Source organism: Mesitornis unicolor, unplaced genomic scaffold, assembly GCF_000695765.1.
Source record: "Mesitornis unicolor isolate BGI_N332 unplaced genomic scaffold, ASM69576v1 scaffold24410, whole genome shotgun sequence".
Taxonomy (NCBI): domain Eukaryota; kingdom Metazoa; phylum Chordata; class Aves; order Mesitornithiformes; family Mesitornithidae; genus Mesitornis; species Mesitornis unicolor.
In genome coordinates this window covers 23,315-43,320 of record NW_010157938.1, presented here as the reverse complement: position 1 = coordinate 43,320, position 20,006 = coordinate 23,315, and the positions used below count along the sequence as shown (strand labels likewise).

At 34.4% G+C, this 20,006-nt stretch overlaps 1 protein-coding gene across 1 annotated transcript in view; it reads left to right on the top strand.

Annotated features, from left to right (window-relative positions):
• Positions 1–2,835: 2,835 nt before the first annotated feature.
• Positions 2,836–20,006, top strand: part of LOC104538691 — a 30,459-nt gene continuing 13,288 nt past the window's right edge. The window contains exons 1-5 of the mRNA XM_010181984.1: positions 2,836–2,950; positions 4,853–5,001; positions 6,331–6,565; positions 16,270–16,355; positions 16,487–16,571. Coding sequence (XP_010180286.1) covers positions 2,836–2,950; positions 4,853–5,001; positions 6,331–6,565; positions 16,270–16,355; positions 16,487–16,571 — 670 coding nt within the window. The remainder of the gene's footprint in view (positions 2,951–4,852; positions 5,002–6,330; positions 6,566–16,269; positions 16,356–16,486; positions 16,572–20,006) is intronic.

The following is a 20,006-nucleotide window of genomic DNA, read 5'->3' as shown; positions in this document are numbered from 1 at the left end:
AAAATGGACTTTTCTAGAAAAAGAAATTTGAGTCCAAGCAGTATTCAGGTAGTGAATTTCCAAGTCAAGACTTCCTTGATTTTTACTGTGAGTAAAATAGAATTGAAAGTCATATTGGTTTAAAATAGATTTGCAATTTCACGATAAGGCAGTCACATAAAGGATTGCAGATTACTTCAGTAAATTGAGTCCATTCAGAGGAAAGAGTTTTACTTGGGAGCAAGTGTAAATATCTAGGGATTACTAAATGTGGCTCATATCTGAAAATAAGGACACCATATTCAGAGTTGTGAATCTAGAAAGGAATTAGATGTTTTAGTGTTGAAGTAATTTAATGGGAGTTCATGATACTATTTTTTGGCTACAAATAACGTTCTTCATTGGTAGAATACTAGAAGTTACTTGTAACCTTATAGTGAGATTAGTGTGACAAGCATTAAGTTCTGCACATTATTGCTGGGGGGACAGGGTGTTGTTGTGTAACTTTCTCAAAACGATTTTTGAGAATGGAGCATAAGATCCATCTAGCTAATAGAAAGGGTTAAAGAGTAATCAAAGTAATTATTGAGCAAGTTACCTAAGAACACTGACTTTAATTTCACAGAAAGAAGATTGGGATATGTCTTTAAAATTGCCAGTATTTCCTTCTTATATTCTTACACTGACAGACTTCAGTGATTGAAGCCAGACTAATTCAAAATGGAAATAAAATACACGCTCTTAACGGGTAATAAGTATTGGAATGTCCTGTCAACAAAAGCATAAATTCTTTGTTTCCTAGAAATAAAAGTTTGTTTTTCTAACTTAACCTATTTTTTTTAAGATTTATATAAGAGAGCTTACATTTATATCTCTATTGTGGGGGAAAAAACCTTAGATACTCTTTATTAGGAACATGTTACTTTCTGACTTTTTTTGAAGAAACAATGCAAATAACAGAATTATGTTAGGTTATTGGTTTTAAGCAAAAGCAGTGAAACTATTTTATTTAAAAAAAATTCCAAAACTTCTAGTACTTTGAAGTGTTAATATGAAATGATATTACGAACAACAGGAATTTTAGGTGTAACACTCCTTATCTTCCTTGCAGAAGGTAGTAACATCTTGAACATGATTTTGGGGTATTCTGGATTTTTTGTATAATCGAAAGGTCAGGTGTTGAGTGGAATAATTACTATTATTGCCATGTTAAATAAAATTAAGTTGATCACAGCTGAAACACTTAACTCCCTAACCTGGATGTGTATATAAGAGAAGTTGCTATGGTGCTTTCATGGTATGATGTGGTAGAACAAAATGTTAAAGGGTGACATCTGCTATAAACACACTTCTGAAATTGGCAACTTTGTCTACAAATCTGATGATGTCATATTCCTTTCCACAAATGTTGTTTTTTTTTTTTTACTAGTATGTAGTCATGCAAACATGTTCTATAACTCTAGGGAAAGCCCAAGAGTCTTCTGGGTTCTGTATTTCTGAAGTGCATTTAAGATGTTACAAAGAGACACAGAGCAGATGCAATGGTAATAGAGGAGACTAACTTCTCTTGATAATATTTTGGCGTTAATGTCTTTAAACATGCAAATATAAGAACAGAGATTCCCACAATGCATCTCAGGCCATTGGAAGTGGTGCTCTTTCTTACAGATTAGCAGTGCTTTTCTTTCTCTTCATAAGCTCAAGGGTTGGGGTTTTTTTTGCTGGTTGTTTTTTGTTTACTTATATTTCTGTATGTCTTAATTTGCTGCTGCAGGAACATCTATGTGTCCATGTTCCACCATACCAGAAAGTGGAGTCAGAAAACTTGATTTCTAGAGTTATGATATCACCTTAAGTCTACAAATATATTTTCAATCCATTATCTGATAATTGGGGATTATATTTATAAAATTAAAATCACTGTCATGTAGCATGTTCTGACGTAGTATGCTGCATGATCTGTGCTCATTCATTAGTAGTAATAAGGTACTCCTGTGAAGTCTTTATGAAATGGATATGGTTATGCATGTTAAGTATATTAGTTTAGATTAGTACAAAAAAATGAATGGAAGATCCAGTCTTCAGAAAATTGAACAGTTAAACTGGATTTTTAGGGGTTATACTTTCATTAGTCTCACTTATAGGAAGAGATTAGTGAAAATGCTCTTAAATACTGCATTCATTTGCTTTTAGTTTTACTAAACCAGTAAGTTGTTTTTTTTTACCCAGAGCTCTAGTGGACACATTTAGAAATCTGTGCCCAGAGTGTAAGCAGCACTGTAGGAATGCGTGAAAAACTTGATACTTGATGTACCTCAAAAACATCCAGAGTTAGGGATTACATTTGATTTACAGAGAAGGAAGGCAAAATTCAAGGTTTCATTAAGGTATTCTGAAAATCGATTTTGTAGTTCTGTATAGTAGTACAGTATTGTAACAATGGACAATATAGAAGAAGCTCACATGAAAGGGAAAAAAAAATTCAAAGTATTGAATACTTAAATGAGACACAGTGAATATGTAACTGAAGAGCAAAAAAAAAAATCCAGAATAACTAGCTTTCTTAAGTGAACAAAGTTTATTGTGTTGAATAAGAAAGAAGTCTTGTGCATATGAGGAAGTCCAAGATGAATACAGGCAATGATGTCAAGTTAGTTTTAATTATATAGTCACACAGTGCATATGTACAAAAAGGTGAAAGGGAAATGGGTTCATAAAGCTTTAAATATTGATATTTTCAAACTTCTGGATTACCTGTCATGTTTATATAAAACTGTAAGGTCCAGAAGTGCAGAAGAATTTTGTATTAATTTTTGGAGTATGTGTATTCATTGTATTGATAAAGTATGAGTGTGTATGAAGATATTTGAGCATGAAGATGAACACGGCATTGTTGCTACTGTAATTGTAAATGCAGTGCTTGAGAATATTAGAGAACATTTCCAGTCTTCTGATGCCTGCATTTATTTTGGTAAATATTCTTTCAGGAAGCATTTTCTAACAAAGTGGTTGATCTTACATACTCTGCTAACTTAAACTGAAAGTTTTTTATGTCTCTACTGAAGGTTTAGATACCTTTAACTGTTTTGTTAAATATTTAACTGATTCTTTTGCTGTACCAGGAGAAGTCTTGTTATATAGACATGCTTATCATGCTTCTGTTCAGAGAAAAGGACAGAAGTAATTTTTTCAGGTGATGTGTAGTTTAGCTGGTCTAAGCTGTGCACATTAGGAGACTCTTGTTCCATGATTCTGGCAAGGGTGTCTTCTTAGTGCAACCCATATGACTTAGCCCTAGTTTTTGAGACGTTTATGGCCTTGGTATCACCAGTTGTCTGAGGTGTGTGTGCTGTATGTGTTCCTGCCAGGGTTTCTGGAATGCTGCCATAGAAAACTCAACAAAAATATTTTTTTTGACACAATAGTCCAGTCTTAACTTTTAGTTTTTACAGCCATAGTTTTTACAGACAGCAAATTTACATGTTCTTCAAGTGATTTGTGTTGGAGAATATGATGCTAAATTTACATCAGGAAAATGTTAGACTTAGATGTAAGTTATTAGAGCAACAGTGCACATTTCAGTCTTCATGCAAGATTTCAAGACAAATGTACCTTTAACACTAAATTTACCTTTTGGCCTTCTAAGTAGATGTATTTTATACCTTTTACAAAGTATTTAGGAGATTATTAACTTAACATACAGTGGGATATTTTTGTTCCCATATATTGTCTTTGAAAATGGTGTGTGTTTTGTTCTGAACTTAATTGTAACGTAAATAATTTTCTAAGTAAACAAAAAATACACAACTAAAACTTAGAAATTTGTGTTTGTTAGTATAAAATTTTAAATATGAAATTGTGTTTTATTCAGGGATCTTTTTCTTTTAAATAATTTTAATGAATTGACAGTAAGAACAGAATTTAATGGATATTTTCTGGACATAAATTTTTGAAAGAATTTAAGAAGAGTGATGTCTGGTGTGATACTTCAGAAGTGAAAACAGTGTTAATCTTTATCATAGGTTCCCTTTGAGACTTCTAAAAATTTCCTCTGTCATATGTTCTTATGATTACATTAACAAAAAATCCCTGTCCTTCATATAGTCTGAATTAATAAATCTCAGTCTATCATACATTTTGCTAGAAATGTAGATTAAAACAGATGGACTGTGGTATTTAGGTTTTTAATGGACTAACTCACATTTAAGAAAAACGTTTATGTGCTATCTAAACAGAAACCAAAAATAACGGAGGAAGAGAAGACCTTCCAGTGCAAATTTAAGTAGAAAATACTTGTATTTGGGGAAAAAAAAATACTAACAAGTGATGACTGTAACAATGTGTCATCTATGATATTTTTATTTTGATGAGGCATCTAATACTTGACCTAATATCTCATTAAACATGAGCATTCCTTAATCTCTTTTGGGTTTTTAAATAAATGATTTCTGTATATGTTAAGATGGTTTTATTTCTGAATGTAGGTTTGTCATAGCCTTAGTTTAAAAAGTTTCATTTAAATGCCAATTTTTTAAAAAATGAGCTTATTTAAACCTCTTTTCAAACCTTTTTAAAATCCTATTTCAATTTAGTCTTATAGAATCTGATAGGTTCTGATTTTTGTTTTTTTGTAAAAAGCTTTAAATCTTTCACAAGTAAAACATTAAATATTAATAAAATATTAGTGAAACTGGTACTGTCCTCATTACTCCTGTTGTATCTTCTGCCTGTAGTTTTTGAGGGTTTGTTGTTGCTTTTCTATGACAAATGTGCGTTTAACTTCAGAACAAATTGAAATCAGGTAGGAATTTTATTGGCATGTTCTTTAATCTTATTTAACCACTTGTAATTATTTTGTATCTTCATTTTACAGATGGAATACCACAGGTTTACTATTTTGGCCCATGTGGCAAATATAATGCTCTGGTGCTAGAACTACTTGGACCTAGTCTGGAAGATTTATTTGACTTGTGTGGTAGGGCATTTTCTCTTAAAACCGTTCTTATGATAGCGATACAGTTGGTAAGTAGAATAGATGTTAATTTGAATGTTCATTAGATTAACTAAATCAGTCTTCAGTGGATTAAATGCATATTTCTCTTGCATGAAAAGAGATTTGCACTTCCCATGTTTTAAATTGGTGTTGGTGGCTTCTAAATGAACCTGTGATACAGTTTTAGCAGTTAAGACTGTCATATGTCACTTTCATTTGCTTTGTTCTAGTTTTGCAAGAATCATTGCATCAATGTAGTTTCATTCTGTCTTCAGAGTTCTCATAATCACAACCTGAAATCATGATTTTAGTTTGACATGCTCAGTTAAAAAGAAAATCTTCACAAAATAAAAAAAGCAGTTTCCTGGTGGAACTTCTAAATAGCATAAATATTTTTCTTGGGCATTCTTGGAAAACAAGCAAGCAAACAGCAACAACAAAAAATAATCGCTCAAATCCTTCTGGAAATCCTAAAACAACACAAAATTATTCAGTGGATAGTTTTCCCCTTTTTTTTCCTGAAGATTTCCTGATTTGGTTTTCACCCAAGTGTGTGTAGAAGTGGAAAGACAGAGAAAGAGGAATAAGGCTTTGCATGTTTGCCTGTATACAATATGTTTTAAACAAGTCCTTATGAAATATTAATGATACTGAACCTCCATTTCCCTAAGTAGGAAGTGATGTTTTTACCAATGAAGTGTAAATATAGATGTTTAAAAACACAACTGCAATTATATAACAAGCCTGCCACTAATAGACATATAGATATATTTAGCTTATTTACAGCCAGAATGAATAAGTGCCTTTTTAAAAAATGCTCAAATCATCACAGATCCAAAGATCATCTTTATTTAATACTTGCTGTTTCTTTCTAAGTGTATAAATTTTGATAGAAAGTGATCCAGCTAGAATGGAGGTTATTTACATAGTTGTGAACTTACACTGTTTCTCTTGCTTATAGCTTTAATATGTAATAGATCTACATGGAACTTTTCTTCTTGCTTCTTGATGATATAATTTCCAGTTATAGTTTTAATGTGCAGAAAACCTAGTTGGTGCTAGCTGTTCTTAAATATAACTTGTTATATACTGATTTACGTCTAATGTCGAGTGTGAAAGTTTCCAAAACACCATGTGACGTATCTACTTGGGGAATGTGTAGAGTTTTCCTTCACTTTAACTCCTCTAGCAAGAACATACCTTGTTAAGAGCAATAACCTTTCGGTTTTAAGGTGATAGGAGCGGTGATTTCCTCTAAATATAAAGGCAATGTAAGATACTTAGCTTCTACCACTATTGAATGTGGCAACCTGAAGCTTTAATTAAACTTTCTGTCATTTTTTTTTCTCTTATTAAAGATTTCTCGTATGGAATATGTCCACTCAAAGAACTTGATATACAGAGATGTAAAACCTGAGAACTTCTTAATAGGACGACCTGGAAACAAAACCCAGCAAATTATTCATATTATAGATTTTGGTTTGGCAAAGGAGTATATAGATCGAGAAACAAAGAAGCACATACCATATCGGGAACACAAGAGCCTTACAGGAACAGCTAGATACATGAGTATAAATACACATTTAGGAAAAGGTACGTGGACGTTTTAAGTGCAGCAGCAAGAATTCAACAACTGTCATTTGTCTGAAGTCATCTTGTTTTGAAGTTGTAATTTTTCTCAGTTTGTTGTCATTAAGAACTGCAAGTTTTGTGTACTGTGCAGAATTACAGTTTGTCTTAATGGTAATACTGTTTATGAGAATAAGTTTCTCAGGGTCTCTAATAATCATGGTCATGTTCTAGCAAATAATTGTTATTTTAGTTAGGTATCCATAAAAGAAAGATGAGATGTATCTTTGTGTCGTAATATCTTTACATTAGAAGTATACCATGCTGAGGTGGGGTAAGTGGGAAGTAGATAAAGCTTATTAAAGATTTCAAAGTGAATAGTTTGCAACAACTTAGATTTTCAATGCTACCTTGCCAGTTTTTTTATACCTCTGAAATATACCATGTAGTGGAATAAAAGTAGCTTATATTTGATACTGATTTCTTTTTTTTCTTTTTAATGCTTATACTGTTAATGAGGCATTGTCAGAGTAGTTAAAGGTTATGCTAGCGTTGTAAATAAGATAAGCTAAAGAAATACAGGAGATTGTGTGTGTGTGCGTGCGTGCACGCGTAGTGGTAAGTTGTTATTAAATAACTAAATTTAAATAGAAAAATATGTGTGAACACTTAAAGCGGTCACCCCTGAGTCTCCTTTTCTCTCGGCCAAACAACCTCGGTTTTTTATTTAGAGGGTGATAATGAGGCATGTGTATTCAGCCTTTATGCCTCTTGTAGTTTAACCCAGTAGGCAACTAAACACCACTCAGCCACTCAGTCATTTGCTCACTTTTCCCCAGTGGGACGGGGAAGAGAATAGGAGAAGAAAGGTAAAACTCATGGGTTGAGGTAAAGACAGTTTTGTAGGGCAGAAAAGGAAGGGAAAATAGTAATTGTAAAAAAAATAAACAAAACAGGTGATATACAATGCAATTTCTCACCACCTACTGACCACTGTCCAGCCAGGCCTCAAGCAGCCACACTGCCCCCAGGCCAAATCCTCCCAGTTTTTATTGGGATGATGTCATATGGTATGAAATCTCTCTGGCCAGTTTGAGTCAGCTGTCCTGACTGCCTCCTTCCAGCTGCTTGTGTGCACACATCCTCCTTGCTGACAGGGCAGTATGAGAAGCTGAAAAGTTCTTGACTTAGTGTAAGCACTGTTCAGCAATAACTAGAATATCAGTGTGTTATCAACATCATTCTTATCCAAAATCCAAAGCACAGTACTATACCAGCTACTAGAAAGAAAATCAACTCTATCCCGGCTAAAACCAGGACAGTGCCTTTTTTAAAATGGAGTTGAAGTTTTATTTTATTTTGCTTAGTAAATTGACTCTTCTGCCTGTTTCTGCTTTTCTCTTGGTGCCTGGCTTGATCTCAAAATAAAATTGCTATGAAAGACCTGTTGAACTTTCTTGACTACTAAACTGACTTCAGATACATCTTTTCTATGAAAATGTAGAGACAGAATATATATTATATGTGTGTGTGTGTGTGTGTGTGTGTGTGTAACATATAAATATGTGTTTAGTGCCTTCCATGGCAAATGTAGACCTGTGCTTACAAAACATTGTTCAACAGTACTTCAGGACAGCGAACTTTGGAAATTTGCAGCATCTCCAGACAAGTTAGTGTGTGGAGCTTTTTCAAATTAAACAAAACCTGCAAATCTTCAAGACAGATAGGAGGAAAACTTAAGGAGGTACATATAATGGGTGATGAAAAGATGTTTTTCTATATTGACATTTTAAAAGGGTATAATTTCACATGGCCAGCCATTACTTCATAATTGAAAATTAGTTTTGAATGATTTCACTTGACTTGCATCTCTACATCCTCTGGCTTCTTTGTTTCTTTACAAACAAAGCTGAAGGATTTAATTTCATGATGTACAAACCAGTTCCAGCTTTCATTCCAGATTTTGGCATGAGCTGGTCTAGCTTTCTCCATGTAGATTCCTAAAACAACATCGAATTTCTCCATTAAGTAGGGAGAAAAGAGCAGGTGTACCTATGCCTGTATTATGTATCTATATGCAAGATTAACAATGTGTGTAAGATCCCCAGATTATTAGCAGGATGTGGTCAGAGATCACTGAATTTGGACAGTTGCTGAAAGGCAATCCCAGTCACTTTGATAAGAGTTATATTTAGGTACTGTACACCTAGATTTAAGTAACTTTTTACATATTTACACACTGCATGTTTTGTCTTTGGTTTCTTGATTTGTTTTTGGTTTGTGTGTGTGTGTTTTTCTTGTTTGTTTTTGACTTTTTTGGTGGTTCTTTTAATTTTTTTAGGGAAATGGAAAAAGTGCTGTTTAATATATAACTGTCCTGCCTTTGTATCTGATACCTGATTTTTGGAGGCAAGCTTTTGAGTTGCCTTTAAAATCTCGTTGGTAGTCCCACTCCCTGGAAGCATCTTCACAGGATGGCTACCTTCTTTATATGCATGCTTTTAGGAACAAGTTCTGAAAATAAGACAAAATAATAGTTGCTTACATTTCCAAGGGTTGGAGATGGGGCTTTTGTGCTCATCTTTCCAGTTTTTTGGAATTGCTTCTGTAGAAAGTATACAATTAATTAAAGTAAATAACAGATAGATATTTGATATAATTTCTGCTAAGTATATGAAGAATGTAATTCTTTGTACTTATACATCAGGAATGCACAAATTTCAACAATATTATTTGTCAAGGTAACACATTTAATATCTAGAATATAACTAGGTCTTGTGAAAAGCAATTGAGACTCTTGGCTCTGTGAGCATCCTGGAATACAGCTTGCTTGGCTAAACTTAGTAAGTGGGTTTATATGTAATGGAGCAGCAGTAAAGCAGTTACCCAGTTTGCTTTTCTTTAAAACATACTTTTGCACATAAAGAAGTTAATCATCATACTAAGTTTAACTATCATGTTGAAGTTCAGCAGATGAATTAAGCGAGTGAGAATGTCTTCCTTTTGCTGGCAAATTGAGTCTTGATAGTTTGGGAGAATTTTTTTTGGTCATTCTTACAGACTTCCTTTTCTGATAATTTAAATGAATTCTGGAAGCATCTGTCCTTCAAATAAGCAATTTGTGAATAAGGTTGACATGGACAAAAGGGCTGAGGAATAGAAGAAAACTAAGTTTTGAACTTCATGTTAAGTACCCCTGGTTTCCATACTTAGATTCCAAGATTTTGTCTTCCTCCAGAACTTTTTCAATACTTGAAGTATGCCAGTGTCTTCATATACTTTGCTCACCAGTGAAGAGCTGAGAAGAAAGACTTTTTTAAAGCAAAAATAATCTTCATAAAATAATCTGAATAGCAGTTCCTTTCAAATACATACTAATGTGCACTTTTGCATTGTTAGCGTCTGCAAAGCAATTTAGAGTTGAAAATGCACGTTACCATATTTGTAGTACATATCTTTAAAGATTGTTTATTAGTATTCATTCTAAATAGTTTATTCTCTCTAAGTAAAATACAGTGATAAAAGTTTAAGAATTGTCAAGGTTTTTAATAAATAGACAAAAAATAAATTTTACAAGAAATGATGTAGCAGTTCACGCTATGTTCCTGCTTAAAATACAAAGCTTGCAGTGCTACAGCAGATGAAAAGTTGGGCCACTAAAGGTGGTGCTTACTTGTAGAAGGAAAGAATGATGATTATTAGTACTTGTCTTGGAAAGGAAGAGCAAATGGATAATGAAGAAAATTATTTGAACAACTATGGGTTTCAGCATGAGATATTAAAGCTAACAGACCTTTCAGTTCATTGAAATCTAAATTGCACTAAAAACCTGTCAAGTTTCAGAGATTGATTCACAAAGTGTTCAGTTATCTCTACCGCAGGGCTGCAATTTCAAGTTGTAGAGGGAAGGCCAAACTCAGTGACAGCCACCTGATTTTGATTTTCCACAGTCTGCCCAATAGCTTCCAATGGTCTATTTCTGTTAGATGTGGGCTACTTCAGAGCTGACAGCTGTCATTGCCTTCAGCTGTCTACCAACATGTTTTCATGTGGACAGGGGAAAGGAGTGGAGGGAATCTCTCCTTATTTCAGCTGATATTTCAGAGCATCAGGGTATTACACTCATTCTGTTTTGTGCAAATCAGCTGCTAGTTTAGGTATCAGAAAATGTCTCAAAATTAGAAGGCACTTGTTTCGTATTCCAGTAGCGAACAGTGTAAATATCGGCATCCCCATTTTCCATAGAACTGTGGTTGCTGTGGTTCCTTTCCTTATTATGGAAGTGTCTGGTGAAACCTTGACAAGTAAAGAAAGATTTCAGTAGTGGACTGGTAATTGCAGAATAGTTGAGGTTGGCAGGCACCTCTGGAGGTCATGTTGTTCAACTTCTCTGTTCAAGCAGGGCCACCTAGAGCTGGTTGTCCAGGACTGGGAACAGATGGCTTTTAAATGTCTCCAAGGAGGGAGACTCCACAACCTCTTTGGGCAGCCTGTGCCAGTAATACATTTTCCTGTAGTACAGAGTGGAAAACTTTCCCTATTTTCTTACCACTTTAAGTTTTTACTGGTTTAGTAGTTGCAGTTGGGTTTCAGATGGATAAAAGGTTTACTTATTAACTTTTTAATTTAATATTTCTTAGAGGTAATGGTCATAAACTTTAATATTTTTTCTTTTTTTTTTTTGCAGTTGTATAAAACATAGAATTTATTTTCCTTTTTCAGTTAAATTTACTTGCATTATGGTACTGAAATCATATCTGAGAATTGGCTGACTAGAACACATTTTTACCTTTCCCCCACATTAGAAGTGAAACACAGCATGCCATCTTTGAGCAGTTCTTTTAGTGTTTGAAATTGGAAGGAAAATCCTATCTTTGTAATATTGCAGCATTTACTGTAGTGCTATGATGTTTTCTTGCTATGACCACAATGATGACAAATTTGTCATGACTTCAACTCTTGTCATTGATGTCAGTGGGTTTTGAAATTCTTGATAAGAAGCAGTCTCTAATTAAAACAGTATAATAGCATATTCCAGGTAATTTAAATATAATTAAATACCTCCAACTCCACTTTCCTGTCTCAAAATGCATTGTATAATGAAGCTGGCCTTAATTCTTTATACATTCATGTAGTTGAAGTATGTGTAAAAAATAACTGAACTGTTCGAAGCTTGTCATGCTTGCTAGATTTATTATTCTTCACCAAGTAAAGACTGAATCTGCATTATTGTTAAGCCATATTAGAACCAAAGAGTTTTAAGATGTAAGTTAAATAATTTTTCATTTAAGAATAATAGTGTAAATACTAGTATTTTTCTGATAGGATAATGAATATTTTACACTGATAACACTTTTAGAAACTTGGTATCAGGATTTGAACTTCCTAAACATAAATTCTGGAACACAAGTTCCTCAAGTAAAGGAAACATCAACTTTATTTTTCAGGCATGGTGTACCAAGTTTGTGTCAGTTTAAGGTGATAAAACCAATTTTAAAATCAAATAAGCTTTTTTTAGTCCTTCTTAAATAAGGACACCCTCCCTTCCCCATCATTTAAGAAAATAAACCAGACTGTAAAACTGGTACATTCTGGTAATGTAACAAACTGGTAAAACTTCTACTTGAAGAGCACAACTGAATTTTGAGAAGACTACATGTCTGATATTAACACAGGAACATAGTAAGTGACACTTTCTCCTTCAAGGGAGACTTTTCCACTCCTTAGGTAGAATCTTGATCTCTGATTGGACAGGTTTATTTTTATCTAATGGTTACCTTTTCAGTATGTATGAAAGTTCTTGCCAAACTTAGCTTTTGTATCATGGATAGTTCTGTACCCCTCAAAATGATGCAAAGCCATTAGGAAGACTGGATAAGGTATAGACAGTCTCCTCTGGCCAAGGTAGCTGTGACAAAGCTAATGTTCTTCTTCAGCAGCTTGTTTTGCTTTGAGGATGTTTCTTTATGGTAGTAAGAGACTTTTTCAGGGTGATATTTTTTTATCTGTAGGTAATTTTCCCAGCAACTTCAATGGTCTCATAGCAAAACTAATGCATGTATTACTGTTTCTTGACTACCCAGGGTGTCAGCTACCCTTGTAAAAAATGTGTTTTCAGTGAAGAGGGAGACTGTCAGGTTCACATTCTCTTATTTCAAGTATGCATTTATTGAACTGTAACTTGTTTGACGTTAGTATGTATGAATAAGAAAGTTTGTTGTCCTTTGATCAAAAGTACATTTTAATATTGATAGTGTTTTAAACTGTCATAAGAAGTACATAGTAAGTAGGAAGACTTTAAATGTTTGCATGTGTTTAGTCAAAACTTGCACAAAATTACCAAGGCCCACTCTTTTGAGGTGTATGTAGAAGGTGAGGTATAGTTACTGAACATTGTGTAGCCAGTTATTTCAAGAATCTTTAGATCCAGTAGCAGATGTTTGATCAAGGGCTTCTGGTAGTTTGTGCCAAACTGGGAGCTTATATCTGTAATAGAAGGTATTTTGTATATGTGAAAAATAATGTGGCTTTGTTCAGGTAGCTATATGAAGAAAATAAAAAAATTCTCCAGCTCTTATCAGCATCTAGCTGGTGCCCTTGCTTCTGTAAGGTAACTTCTTTAATTGTCTTCTAAAGTTACTCTATGCTCCTTTTCCAATCCCCTTCATTTTCAGAAAGGGAAGGAGAGATCACAGAGAACGTAGATTCTGACTGGGAGCTTAAGGGATACAAAAATCTGCATCTGTAAATGTCCTACAATATTCTGTATTTGCTGAAACTCTAAATTGGTAATTGTTTTGGGATTTCACTAAATTCAGAAAAACAGCATACTGAATTATTGTCTAAGTTATTTGGCTGTACTAAGTATAGTCACATGGAGTTGTAATTGCTACAATAGGGCTATTTATAATGATCCCTGGGGAACAACAAATATCCTTGGTTGTAGTGCTTAATTATTGAAGAGTCACAATGAATGCCTGAGACTCTTCTGGAAATGAAACACCTGCTCTTTAATGCTGACTGAAAGGGCAAATTAAGTCAATTTCTTTAAACAGTACTTATCTTCAATCAAAACCAAAATAGCTCCACCTTTACTTTTATAGAAGATCTACTCTGTTGTCAGAGCTGTCATATTTTTCTTGATTTAAAATCAGTTTTCTAGGAGGCAGACTTCTTTGTGATCTAGACCAGGAAAACCCAATTCTACATTGGATCAATTTTAATGCATTTATTATTATGAGAACATTAAACATTTGGACCTAAAATTGTGTTAGCCTAAATCCTGGAATATTTCAGGAAACTCAAAGAAAATGTCTTCTGCAGACACAAGCTGTGCTTTGTGGTGATGGTCCTCAAGGATTCCTAGCAGCTTTCATTTCACTTGTCACTGAGCCAGTGGTGCAGGATGAAATCCTTTTCCAGTCCTAGGAACCCCATAGGAAGTTCTCCTTCTCATACCCACTGAATTATCACTGGATCTCAGGGGCAAGATTGTAGCTGGCTTAGATCGATACCTTTTTTTCTGTATAACTAGCCTTATAAATCCATAATTAGATGAAACAGTGCTTCTGATACGAACTAAAATAAGCTAAGTAAACTAAGTAAATCTTTGCTCCCTTAACTAAAGGTATAATTGAAAATGTTTGTTGGTTGTTTTTTTTCATCAAGTCCCCATTGTTCTTAACATAATAGTATGGCATTCAATATATGCTTAAGATAAATTTGGCATTTGATGCCATTTTTATGAATGAGAATCATTAACTTCAGGATTCATGGTTTCATTCAGGAAGGGATGATGTTCTTTCCCTCATTTTATTATTGTACAGAATCATAGAATTTTTAGTAAGACTACAAACTCTGGGTGATAACTTTGGAATTTGTTTGCTAAACTATATAGACTGATAGGTCTGGATATGTAGATTGTCGCTTTCTATCCGTTTTGTGACTACAGTAACGAATCTGTGTACCAAACCATGTAATCATGCCATTGGCTAACAGTGTGTTTTCTGATCCAAATAGGTAGTACATTTCTCCTGTTTCAGCATTTCTATTGCAAGCAGTAAAACTCTTTGAAAGGGAATTTAGTGTTTATAATGGATGCTTACTGAAGGCTGGCTGTTGTTTGACCTCTGTTATGGTTACTTTACCATGTATGATTAAAAAAAAAAAAGCCTGCTGAATTAAGTTCTAGTTCTTATTTAAATCAACCTATTTGAATAGAAATGATTAATTTATCTGTAGCTTGTGAACTAAATAACAGGTATTAGTTTCTTACTAATTTAGCTAGCTTCAAGAGACGTCCTTGAAAGAGAGGAGACCATGTGCCCTAAAGCTTTGTGTGTTTGTTATCATATGATTGTATTACCTTTTAGGCAACGGATCCTCTCAGTCTCATTAAGTTGTGATGCACTAGGATCAGCAGCCCTTCCTCAAGCTGATGCTTAAAATCCTTTTGTGTTACAGCTAGGCCACTGCTGTTTTTTTTTTTTCACAAGTTTTCAGAGGTCCTTCTACCAATAGCAATATATAGTCTTCGGGTTTCCTGTTTCTCAGGCTTGTCTTGAAAAATTCCATCCATAGGAAGTGATATTTAACTACTATTTTTCAATAAGTAAATTGTACTTTTTATATGAAGATTAAGAGCTGTTTTTCAGATGCAGCATATTTGTGGCAATAATTTGTATTGAATATATCAAAGCCAGGTTGGCTTTGTTAACTTTTCTGTGTTCAAAATCTAACATTTTTTTCCTTTTCTTCATTTCTCATGCTGTCAAAACCAAAACAGTGGTTTTGTCTTTATGTAGTACTGACTAGAAACCATGTTAATATTTCATTTTTTTGCCTTGTGTCAGGGAGAAAGTAAAAATTAGAGGTAAATACTACCTGTTACTACAAAACATGGTATGCTGTGTAACAGTTGTTTCAACACCAGTACAGTATGAAGTCAGGTGAAAATGTAAAAATGGGTTTTCCAGTACTCACTTGCAGACTTTTACTTATTCTCTATTACATTCAGTATTCCTAAGAATAATGGATTTTATTTAAAAATAATATGGAATGTACTTTGAAAACTTTGAATACTCTGCATTTTGCTTGTTACTTTTCTTTGCCTTTAACCTTCTGCAAACTTTTTGAAGTACTGCCACTGCTCTACTGCAGAAGAAAAATTGTGGCCATGCTAGACATCGTTTTCTGTAACTTAGCTTTTAAGTCAGCTAGACTTGACAGCAGGCTGTATGTACATGCCTCTCTGTGCTGCTTTCTGATCAAATAATAAGACTTCTGAGCCTTCTTCAGTCCACCTTTGGCTTACTCAGAAATTCTGTAGGGTGTCCCTAAGAAACATACCATCTTTTCCATGATTTTATAGAGGAAAAATGAGTTCAATTAATACTTCTCTTAAATTGTTTCAAGTTCACAACTAATGGAACAAAAAATAGTGAATGAAAATGCAATTATATATGTAAAGGGTCAAAATGTGTTTTAAAGTGAGATAATTTGTTTAAAGTACTGTTGAGATGATCGTACTAGCAGTCTGCATCTTCTTTTTGTTTTAGCTGTGTTCTTAATGGAGTCCATAGTACACAAGAAGCCCCCCACATGCTCGGTTTGATTTCAAGTACTTTATAACTCCCAATTATTTTCACATAATTTGGAAACTAACCTTTTAAATATAATGTAGATTTCTGAAGATTGAATGTTTTAATAATATTTGAATTTTGTTTCAGAGCAAAGTAGAAGAGATGATTTGGAAGCTTTAGGTCATATGTTTATGTATTTTCTCAGAGGAAGCCTTCCATGGCAAGGTTTAAAGGTAGTGGTTTTTGATATCTTCCTCTATCCTATTTTCGGATCATCAGCTTTTCTTGCCATGATCTTTCTCTTTTTGAAAGTTTGTCTGCAAGCTGTGTAGCTTCAGAAGCTTGTTTTGTTCTTGTATCATAGGCTGATACATTAAAAGAACGTTACCAGAAAATTGGAGACACAAAACGAGCAACCCCTGTAGAAGTATTGTGTGAAAACTTCCCAGGTAATATCTACTGTTAATAAAAATGTTATGTATTGATTTAAAAGATGAAACTGGTATAGATAATTGTTTAATACCTTGTTTTAAAATAAAATTGTACTTCAAAATACACGTTATGTGCTATGGTAATAGATACAGGAATTATCCTTTGAAGCAGCAATAAGCTAATACTGGTGTTCTTCAAATACAGATCCTGTAAAGGAAACATGAAATAAAATTATAGTATGTATTCTTACAGTGATCAACTAGTCTACACTTGTATCTTCACAAATAAAGTTTTGCAACCCTTTGCAGCTCAAATCTGATACCATGCCCCTTTTTAAAACAAGCTGTATTAGGAACTGCTAGAAATAATACTTAAAATAACTTGGAAGTAATTTCAGGTGTCACTTCTATTGTGCTTCTCTTTAAGTGCACAAAGAATCAGTCAGATATTGAAAAAGTGGAGAAAAGCAAATATGACATTTTTTTTAAAAGTTGGACTGATCAGCTCTGGACAGGAGACACGTGTGCGCACGCAGCATGGCCACAGTTTTGTCAAAATAAAACTAAAACACCTTGAAAAGTGATCGCAGTATCATTGATAGGCAAAATGGATTTGCTGAGAATAGCTCATGACAGATTGATTTAATTTCCTCTTATGAAAGCAAATCCTGTCTACAGCAGGCCTTGTTGTTTTATGTCATGAAATCTTAGTACTTTTGCTTTTGATGGTCTTTTAAAAGATCCTCATAAGTAATCCTAAAAGCATAATCAAGAGTAATCTACTGTGGGAAGAAGAGTGTAAGCTGACTTGAAGTAGTTAAGTATGTTGTTGCCAAATTTGAAATAGGAAATGGCATTCCACAGAGATCTATGGTGTATCTGTTTAGTGTTTTCAAGTGCCTTGTATGATTGATAATGTTTATTAAATGTGCAAGTGATAAGTTTGTGATTTGTAGGCTCAACAGTGGAGTTAGAATGGAAGGATCCTGTCAGATTACAAATACAGTCTTAAAAATATAAGATACTTTGAATGATTTATTGAACTGTAATATACGAAGATGAGATCAAATCCAAATTAAGAACTATTGGGTATGGAAAGGTTCCTTAGGTAATGTACCAGTCAGCCAGTCACAAAGTAAATGCAAGTGAACACTGTCATGCTGCTATATTTTTAAAAATGTACACAAATTCTATACTAAATTAGATTATATAAACAAAATATAGCTTGAAAGACACATGAACTGCCATTTCTGCTCTACTTGTTTCTGAACAAGGGATTATTTAGCTTGGAGAAGAGGAAACAGGGGAGATCTTACCAGTCTCTACAACTGCCTGGAAGGAGGTTGTAGTGAGGTGGGTGTTGGTCCCTTCTTCTGTGTAACTAGCAATAGAACAAGAGGAAATGGCCTCAGGTTGTGCCAGGGGAGGTTTAGATTGGGTATTAGGAAATTTTTTTTTACTGAAAGAGTGGTCAAACACTGGAACAGGCTGCTCAGGGAGGTGGTGGAGTCACCATTCCTGGAGGCCTCCGGGAAATGTGTGGATGTGGCACTTCAGGACATGGTTTAGTGGGCATGGTGGTGTTGGGTTGATGGTTGGACTGGATGATCTTAGAGGTCTCTTCCAACCTTAATGACTCTATGATTCTGTAAAAAGCCTCAGCTGAAGCAGTGTGTTCAATTTTAGGGGCTGTACTTCAAAAAATTTATTCTATTTTCAGGGTGTCTCATAAAGTGAGTACTTATATGCCATATTTGCTAGACCCATCACCAAAGACTGAAGGAAATGATTGGTTTAGTCACAACCGTGAGGGGGGAAAAAAGTCCTTCCGTGCCTTTTGGCTGATACAAACATGAAAGTAATCAGTTTGCTGCATCCACAGCAGCTAGGACATAGTAATAGATCTAATCCAAACCAGCTTTTAGACTTGATCTCCTGTGTTTCAAATGTTGCGAAGAGCATGAAGGGATTCCCATTACCCAGAACACTATGGAACTTCATTTACTGGAGTTGTGCGAAAACAAACCGGGCAGACAAAGCTGTAACTAATTTGCTATGGGATGGGGTGGTGTACTAGACGGCATTTGAAGTTCTTTCCAATCCTGTGGTAAAAACTAGTCTATTATAAATTTTTCTGATCTTTTAATTTCCCTCCTGTGTATTAAAAAAAAAAAATCAAATGAAATTGACTTTTGTTATAGAACGTAGAGCAAATGTCTGAATATATGTTTGGTGAATTGATGGAAGTTTAAATGTGGGAAAACAAAACAAACCTGTTCTGGAATATAAACCTTCTGCATCTAGTAATGTGTATGTCTTGCATGTTGTTTTTTATGTCCTTGCTAGAATCCTTTAAATATCTAATTCAAGGAGTATATGGTGCAGTTCCTGGAAACTATTATGTATGAGTAGCTCCATATATTTAGTGGACTGTTTCCGCCAAATTTTTTCAAATACATGCGTGTTGATAGGGGTGGGAAATTTCAGGGGAAATATATTTGACCTTGGAGAACACAAACAATAAACTTATTTGGTAGTACATATGTACCTATTAATAATAAATATATTCTTGTATGTGGAACTTCTTACATGTGTGATATCCAAGAATTTTCTTCCTTTTTCTGTCCTTGTCACAGAAGACATAGAATAGAATGAGAAGTACATCTACCATAATCTCAGTTCTTTTCAGTCAGCCTGCAGACTTAGCTAGCTGATTGATGTTCCCTGAGGCAAGAGAACTCTGTAGTATCAGTGAAAGACACTTTGGTCTTTGTCACTTGTGAAATACTTACCTTTTTTTCACACCCTGTTCTGTGGAATTGTACTGTCTTTGTGCTGCTTTTTCAAGCTTTGTATAAAATAAAAAAAAGGATTTAAACTCCAGAGTTTCTGCTTCAAATGCATGATAAGGGTGATACTTGTTTTTTGAGATCAGCCAGTTTTAGCAGGTTCAGCTGCATTAAATGGCTTAGTTCTGGCCTTTGTACATCTGAAGACATGCCTTGCATGCTTTGGGTTCCAGTTTATATTGAAAAGATGTGGTTAAAGAGGTCCCTAGCAGTGTGTAAGCATTTCTTTGCCACCTTCAAATGCTGATCTCCTTGGCTAGTATTGCTGGAGAATCTTGCTTCTGCTGAGCTGGACCTTAGGTGCCAAGGAATTCCTCCTGTCCACAGCTTCATCTGCTCATGCCTAAAACATAGTACTTAATACTCTGTTCTTGTTAGAACTGAGTAATTTCAGATGTCTCGATACCATTGTCTTGTGCGTTTGTGACAGCATCAATATGACACTGTCACACAACTTCTTGTTATCAAGCTATTCTCAAACATTCACTTATCTCTCTTTCTACCTTAGTGTCTCTGAAAGAGTTTAACTTAGCATAGCTCAGTCTTAGCACTGCCTCTGCACTTCTCAGCCATCCTGTGTCAGAAAACAGGCTTCTTACAGCAC